Source organism: Poromitra crassiceps (genome assembly GCF_964638095.1).
Source record: "Poromitra crassiceps genome assembly, chromosome: 23".
In the NCBI taxonomy this organism is placed as follows: domain Eukaryota; kingdom Metazoa; phylum Chordata; class Actinopteri; order Beryciformes; family Melamphaidae; genus Poromitra; species Poromitra crassiceps.
The window spans coordinates 7,903,849-7,912,123 of record NC_139639.1 but is presented as its reverse complement, the minus strand read 5'-3'; the positions used below and the strand labels follow the sequence as shown (position 1 = coordinate 7,912,123).

The 8,275-nt window shown below is 40.9% G+C and overlaps 1 protein-coding gene across 1 annotated transcript in view; it reads right to left on the bottom strand.

The window, feature by feature from the left end:
• LOC310797407 (uncharacterized protein) overlaps window positions 1-8,275 on the bottom strand; it is a gene marked incomplete at its 3' end in the record, with an annotated part of 69,218 nt that overhangs the window by 14,472 nt on the left and 46,471 nt on the right. Inside the window, exon 15 of the mRNA XM_083659776.1 lies at window positions 6,674-6,720. Coding sequence (XP_083515902.1) covers window positions 6,674-6,720 — 47 coding nt within the window. The remainder of the gene's footprint in view (window positions 1-6,673; window positions 6,721-8,275) is intronic.

Here is an 8,275-nt window from a genome sequence, read left to right as displayed (position 1 = left end):
AGTTTGCACAGGTTTGTGCATTTCAGACTGTTATTGAGACATGTGCACTCTGGTGGTTTGCACGACCTCACACACTTGCAGGAGAGCAACTGCAAGACGGCACCTGGTGCTGGGGAACCGTGCATCCACTGGATTTCAAGCTGCCCCTCATCATCTGTGGTCCACCTATGGTCCTTAAAGTACACTCCATTGTTGATATCATGGAAAACTCCTTTGTGAATCCACTCAGTCCAGACCAATATTAGTTTGTCAGCTTGTCAACTGCAACTGTTGCCCCGCCAGATGTAGCCAACCTGCATGATTCCAGCCACAACATCCAGCAGTGGAGGAAACTGCTCTACAGCACTGCCAGCAAAGCCAGTCTGATCAAATTCTTGTTTGAGGAATGGAAAGGACGTAAACACAGATAGAAACTACAAGACAAGGCCTTATATGTTACCTGTGAAGTAGTCTGCTTCAAAATCAACAAGAACCAATGGGAGGAGGTAACACAGCTCAAATCCTCTCAGGAAGAAGCTGACACCTGCATGCTAATGCATGCTCTGCATGTAGCAGATTCTGGCTTCAAGGCAGTGATCATCATGGCAGACACAGATGTCCTGCTACTGACTCTGGGTTGGAGCAAGGACATCCCATGCCCAATGTACCAAAAATGTGGAACACAGAACAAGACAATGTTCCAGGACATCACCAAACTATGCAAATCATGCGGCGATAGTATTGCTGGCGCCTTGATTGGCATGCACACGTTCACTGGCTGCAACACTGTCAGCGTATTTGCAGGACATGGAAAAGTGGGCACCCTGAACAGACAGGACATATCAAGAAGCCTTCCTTGAGCTCGGCCGTGCTTGGGATGTCTCTAATGAGCTCTTCAAGAAGCTGCTGGAAATCATGTGCCACATGTATATGTACCCTCTACACACATTACAGATGTCAACCTCCTCCGATACCAACTTTTCTGCACCAGACGTGGGGAGGTCGAGTCCAGCCAGCTTCCACCATTTGAGGATTGCTATTAATGCATTCCATTCATGCAAACGATCAGACTGCAATCTGTAGACCAGGGGTGCCCAAATTCTTTCCCATGAAGGGCCAAAACTCAATCTGGGTGGAGGGCCGAGGGCCAAAAATAAACGTTGTGGAATTACATTAAAATGTATTGTGTTTTATAGAGCATTTACATTCTAAATCTAAAATAACATTTCAATATAATAATCTACTTTTTATCTGTTTGGTAATTGTAATAATTTGCAATTGGTTATATATATTTAAAAAAATATCTGCATTTGTGGGGAGCTTAAACATTTAATCAGTAAACACCCAGTTAAAAACAGTTGTATTTTCCACCTTTGTAATCAAGAGAGAAATTTGACTTAATTCACAACTTGAAAAATCCTCAAGGTACTTTGAAAATCAGCTTTATTGTCCATCTTTTGTAAACAATTTGCCATGACAATTTGCAGGGATGCAATCTCAGGAGTGAACACAGTATATCCGCAGCCACATTCAGACACTGTTTCACAAAGTCACCACATGAAAAAGCTCATCCACCCTTTGCAATCAGTGCAGATATCTGATAACTTGCCCGAGTTGCATTCTGGATAAAAAATTGGGGGAAGAAAAAAACAAAAACAAAAAAACAATTTTTCAGAGCGCAAACCAAACTTGGCCCACGGGCCCCAAATTGGTCAGCACTGCTGTAGACGGTCTCTTCAAACCCAGCCATCTGTACCAAGCCCCAAGAGGACCATGGGTGGACCACAGACGATGAGGGGCAGCTTGAAATCCAGTGGATGTGTGGTTCCCCAGCACAAGACCGTTTTGCAGTTGCTCTCCTGCAAGTGTGTGAGGTCGTGCAAACCACCAGAGTGCACAGGTCTCAATAATGGTCTGAAGTGCACAAACCTGTGCAAACTACAAAAATGTGCCAACCAGCACACTCAGATGTGAATGACGATGATGGTGTTGCCCTCGTGGGTGGCATGGTGTCTCAGGGAGTCAGGGAGGGTAGATTGTCCTAATATTGTCCTGAAAGACTGGAAACATTTTGAATGTAGCTGTTCATATAATGTAACACAAATACAACTATTTTTGACAGAAACGTGTCAATTTACTCTGTTTTTGACTGAGAAATGTGCCAATTTAGTACACAAGCATATTATATATATCTAGAATAGTATAGTATAGTATAGTATAGTATATTAGAACACGGCTCTCTTGAATACTCGATTCTGATTGGTCAATCAACAAGATTCACCGGTCATTATTTCTCGACAACCGACCGCTGCTCTGCCACACCTGGATTAATCAGTTGATAAGAGCCTTTTGTCAGCAAACACTACTAATTAGGCCAATCAGTTGCAGCTGTGGTGTCTTGTGTGCCAATTACGAATGAAACCGCTTTGTCGTTGAAAACGCTATTAAAAAATCTATTTGAATAATTATTTTTGTCAGATTATTGAATGATTTAGTTGTAGGCCGTGTTCTAAGCGGGATAATGTATATTGAGGCGGTGATTACTGGGAAATAATGACCTTCAGGTGAATCATTAAGCCCTCCGCTGCGCGTCGGGCTCAATCATTCACCTGTCGGTCATTATTTCCCCCGTAATCACCGGCTCACTATACATGATCCCTTACGTATAGTATAGTATGTACAATATCATAGGATAGTTTGCCTATATCTATGTAATATTATAAACAGTAGTCCAGACACACCCTAGGCAACGGATAATGAAAGAAAGATGATTTCCAGGGAGGGCACTTTCCTGGTTTTGAACGACACCAGTCCATAATTTAAGAGGGGATAAGCACTAATAAGCTACCAGTCATCAAGGTCTATCATATAAAAACATAATCTAGGGATGTATATGAATTTAAAAAAATCACAAGTAAAATTTGCCCACCTGGCTGGTACCGATATGGTAAATTTAGGGCTCTGGCTCATTTCCCTTGAGAAGTCATTCTTCTACCTTAAGGGCCACATTCACCCCTCACAATGGGATAGTATGGGCACATTATACCTTTTTTTCTGAATCCTTATAGTCCTATGAGTATTCCAGTGTTTGTTGTTTGTGTCTGTGATGTTCCTAGTTGCCACAGTGCTGAAATAAAGACTATAGTTTAGGCGAAAATTGTGGAAAAAAGAATGTCACTGACACTTTGAAGAGCCCATGTGACCTCTTTATTTGTCAGACAGACTCACAACTGAGCTCAAATGAAAGCTAAGAAGCTACCCTTTAAAATGTTGTCAAACATGTTCTCACAGAACATGAGTAAAGGTCCTGAAAATCTGCATAGATAGGGTATGCATCAGCACCTAGAATCCAATTTATTGTAAGGGCTGGCTAACTTCATGAGCTGATAACTGTGACAAAGCTTCCATTCTGCAAAGGCTATCATACTAAAATATCATGTAAGGGATAATGTATACTGAGCTGGTGATTACTGTGGAAATAATGACCGACAGGTGAATGATTTAGCCCGACGCGCAGCGGAGGGCTTAATATTCACCTGAAGGTCATTATTTCCAGTAATCACCGGCTCAGTATACATTATCCCGCTTAGAACACGGCCTACAACTAAATCATTCAATAATCTGACAAAAATAATTATTCAAATAGATTTTTTAATAGCGTTTTCAACACAAAGCGGTTTCATTCGTAATTGGCACACAAGACACCACAGCTGCAACTGGTTGGCCTAATTAGTAGCGTCTGCGGACAAAATGCTCTTACCAACTGATTAATCCAGGTGTGGCAGAGCAGCGGTCGGTTGTCGAGAAATAATGACCGGTGAATATTGTTGATTGACCAATCAGAATCGAGTATTCGAGAGGGCCGTGTTCTAACTATGGATATATACCTGTTCAAAAATCATGATTAGAATTTGCCCACTTGAGTGGTACCGATATGTGAAATTTTGGGGTTTGGCCCCATCCAATATAAGGCATCCATTGGTATCACGTCATCCTAACTTGTCCACAAGGGGGCTAAAGTTAGGCTACATTTTAGCAAAGAAAAAGTGGCATGGTCATTTTCAAAGGGGTCCCTTGACCTCTCACCTCTGGAGATCTGAATGAGAATGTTCTGATGCCCACGATTCAAGTCTGCCTTTACAGATAAGGCAGCGTTTTTCAAGGGGTTGTCAGGTCTGCATTTACATTACAAAAGAAGACAAAAACTAATTTAAAGTCAAAGTCGGACAGACAAACCCGTCTTTATTATCACATGACAACCCAACACACACATGCTGCCAGCCACACACACACACACACACACACACACACACACACACACACACACACACACACACACACACACACACACACACACAGACGGTGGCCAATGAAATATTGTCTCTGCTTTTAGTTTGACCCCATCCAGGCTTGTCCTTCCTCCGGGGGGCGATATTTTTTCCCCATGATGGTGAAGGCATGACCCGCCCCTCTCTGCCTCTGATTGGCTGACTGCACTCAGCTGCTCTCGTCTGCTTCCCAGGAGAGCCAGAAGTCATCTCAAACAAGCGGACCTACTTTCATTCTGTTATGCATGATAGGCTATTAGTGGTGTGTTTGCTGGAGTCTGGAGAGCTAACATTCATACTTTATTCAAATGACTATGCAGTTTAGTTGTTGCTTAGGCTGAGGGTCAAATGTGTTCATAACGTGAGCAGCAGGTGCAAAACAATCATTAAATCAACAAGCATGAGATGGCAGATGGCAGCATATAGAATCAAAAGGTTATGTGTGAGATCTTACTTTATTATATTGAACGTTACAATTGCAAACCGTATAACTGAGTTATTTAGGCCTACTTAGCCTATTGCACAGACATATAAATGTATTTTTTTTCTTGTCATTCTAAATGTCATCACCTTGTTTCCTCTGATTAATATTTCAATTCAAATACATGTCACTCTTGTGTTACAATGAGCTGAATTAAAGTCCACTGTAAATGCACATTTATCTTTTTCTTTAAAGATTTGTCTATAGGCTACATACGTGCACTGCCAAGAGTAGTGGCAGCATTATAAACCAGAGACCAGACTGTATTAAAAACATAAACACACAGTGGCGTCTTTCATGCAGGCTAGCAAGCAAAACTGCTGTCTGTCTGACCCACTGAGTCTGACCACAGACTGTAGAAAGAGACGCAGGATAGCCAAGTGAATGTGATTGGATGAAAGTTTGACACTAGGCCAATCAGAGGCAGAGAGGGGCGGGTCATGCCTTCGCCTAGCCTTCGCCATCATGGGGAAAAAATATTGCCTCCAGGGGGCAGGCCAGGAGCAGTGGGCAGCTTTCTTGTGTACAGCCAAGGCTTTGAAAAATGCTACCTCATGTAAAGAGGAGACTCAAAGGAAACCCATAAAACCCATTCTCATGTATGAGAGGTCAAGGGACCCCTTTGAAAATGGCCCTGCCTGTTTTCCCTTGTTAAAATTGAGCCTAACTTTGCAGCGTTATTTAGCTCCCTGGTTTGACAAGCTAGAGCAGGGGTGGGCAACTATTTTTCATGGGGGGCCACATGAGAAACCCAGATTGTTGCCGGGGGCCGAACAAATATTGTCATGCCGTAACCCATGGATGGGTAACTTTGATGATAGAGAGGGCCACAACAAAATGTCCTCGCTAGCAGATTTAGCTGAGGGCCGAAGGGTGCCAACGCGAAAAATGTGGGGCATTTGAAGGCAGGTTTAGAGGAATAACTCATTTTAAATTAACAGTTGTGATGTCATTATTCAGTCTTAACCAACAATATTTGATCCTTTTCTCACTCACTCCTATGTCACCACCTGCTCTCCCTGCAGGGCTTGAAATTAACTTTTTTGACCACCTGCCATAATATGGCTGCTAGATTTTAAAGTTACCAGCCAATTAGAATTTCCACTAGCCGAAATGTTTTTCTTGAAATAAACCAGAATATGAGTGGGTTAATTTAAGGATAAGTATCAGTAAGTGGCCCGGGATTCTCAAAGCCTGTGTTGAGGGTCACACGAACAAAAATGCACTCTTGAAGCTAAATCCAAAACCAACAAGTTAATTATTTAAATTTCTACTTCAATGTAGAACAGTCATTTCTTACACATGAGATTACTTTTAGCCTTTTAGTCATAAAGATTATTGAAAGATATTCCATATTCCAGACTGAAATGCTATAACAGAAGTGGAGTATTGGCCAGAATGACATGAACATTTGGACACTTATTCAGCGGGTATCTTGCATGTTGTGTTCAGGTGCACTGTATTTTTTATTTTGTTTTGCAGTTCCATCGCAGGCCACACAGGGGCCGTATTTTGGACACACCCCATGTAATTAAGGTACGGTAGTTACTAGTTAGTAGTTGTTAGTTAAGTATTTTGTGTGACATCATTTAAAGTGAGGACTATCTATGCTTTACAAAGCATTTATAAATTAGATCAAATACAATTGTTGAATACATGATAGATTAGCTTATTAATCAGGAATAAAACATTTTACTGTAACTGTGTTTATGAATGACTTACTAATGATTAGTAATGTTAATGTATGAACAATGCTTTATAAATGATGAATTAAGTATTTAATAATACTTAACTAATGCTTAATAGTGTGCAGTTATTATAAAGTGTTACAAAATAGTTGATTGTGTTACTTTGTTTTCATGAATCAAACTAAATGCATACTTACATTTCCTCAGACCTGGTTTCAACCACTGCACTGCATCATGGTCCACACTGGAGGAAGAAACAAAATCAGATCAGCAGATTCTCTTTGATGATGGAAACATTCAAGAGGAAATGAAACATTTGATCATGTGACTCTACTTCATTTGCATTTGACCTTAGACAAGACAGGACAATGCACTGCAGTGGGGGGGGGGGGGGCAAGATGGCAGAGTGAGGAGTACTACTTTTGCAGGTTCAGATTTATTTTTATTTTTTATACGTCCTAGGTCTGTTAAGGTCCTTACACACCGAGCACTTTTTTTTCGTGCGATTAATTCGCACGTCAATAATATTTTCCGAACCTATATCAGTCAATGCAACCGTGCATACCGACGGCGGAGTTTCGCGGAGCGTTATTGCGGTGTTTATTTTTTCGAACCACTTCTGATTTTTCAGAAATTCGCTTCCAACGTGTACACATCTGTGGCTGTGATTGACAGGTGGGTCAAAACTCGCATCGCAATTTCGTGCCGTATATTCGCATCGCTCTTGATGTGTAAGGACCTTTACTCTTATTATTCATATTATTATCATCTACTGAATGCTCCTAGGATGCATGTAAGATATAATGAATTCAAGAAGGTGGGCATGTTGCCTGTTGAGTTTAGGATTGAACAGTCAAAGCTAAACCATATTATAACATCATTAATGGTACTGCCCCCATGTATCTGGGCTCATAGATAGTAATGGTCCATAAGGCAGGTCCAGGATCATCTTTGGAGCAAAGTGACCAGCTAGAGGACAGGTTTTGCCGCCAGCAAAATAGTGTTTTTGATTCATGATACTTATATAATTATATAATTGGTGTTTTTGTTTTTTATTTGTTTTTCTGAAATTGCTGCTGATTGGGATTAGAGGGAAGAAGTTAGGGCAGGAAGTTAATTTCATGTTTCTTGATGATTTTAGGTGTTTTAGAATTGCTATATTGATATGACTTTTTTCATGTTATGTTGTATGTTCGCACTTTTACATGTTATCCCTTGGATTTTGTAAATTGTCTTCTCTATATCCATAAATAAAAATCAATCATCAATCTGGACCAAGAATCATACTGAAAGTGTGGTAAATCACACTGAACTACACCCAAGCTTGAGCTTTGTCGAGTTCCATCTTGAATTTGGTCTTCACTCCAAACATGACCGAGATGGCTGATGGTAAACAAGCTGTTTCTGCTGGGCTACAAGAACATGACTACAACCTGTCAGCACTCAGAGAGGTGTGTGAGGAAGAGAACATGACTACAACCTGTCAGCACTCAGAGAGGCGTGTGAGGAAGACGAAGTTGAAGAGATGGAGGAAGAATTTGATAAATACAACATGAGCATAGTCTGCAAAATCTGCAAAGTCGCAAAAAGTCTAAAAAGGACCAACAGAAGCGGTCACTGTCAGGTTATATTACTAATGGAGAAATATTCAATGCAATCCAAGCTCTGATTAAGAGATTCGACAAGCAAGATGACCACCTCAAAATATTTGAAAGTTGGATGGAAGCCAATGCACAAACCGTGAAACAAAATAAAGAGGAAATGAACAAAATGAAAGAGGAAGTTGCATGCCTGAAAAA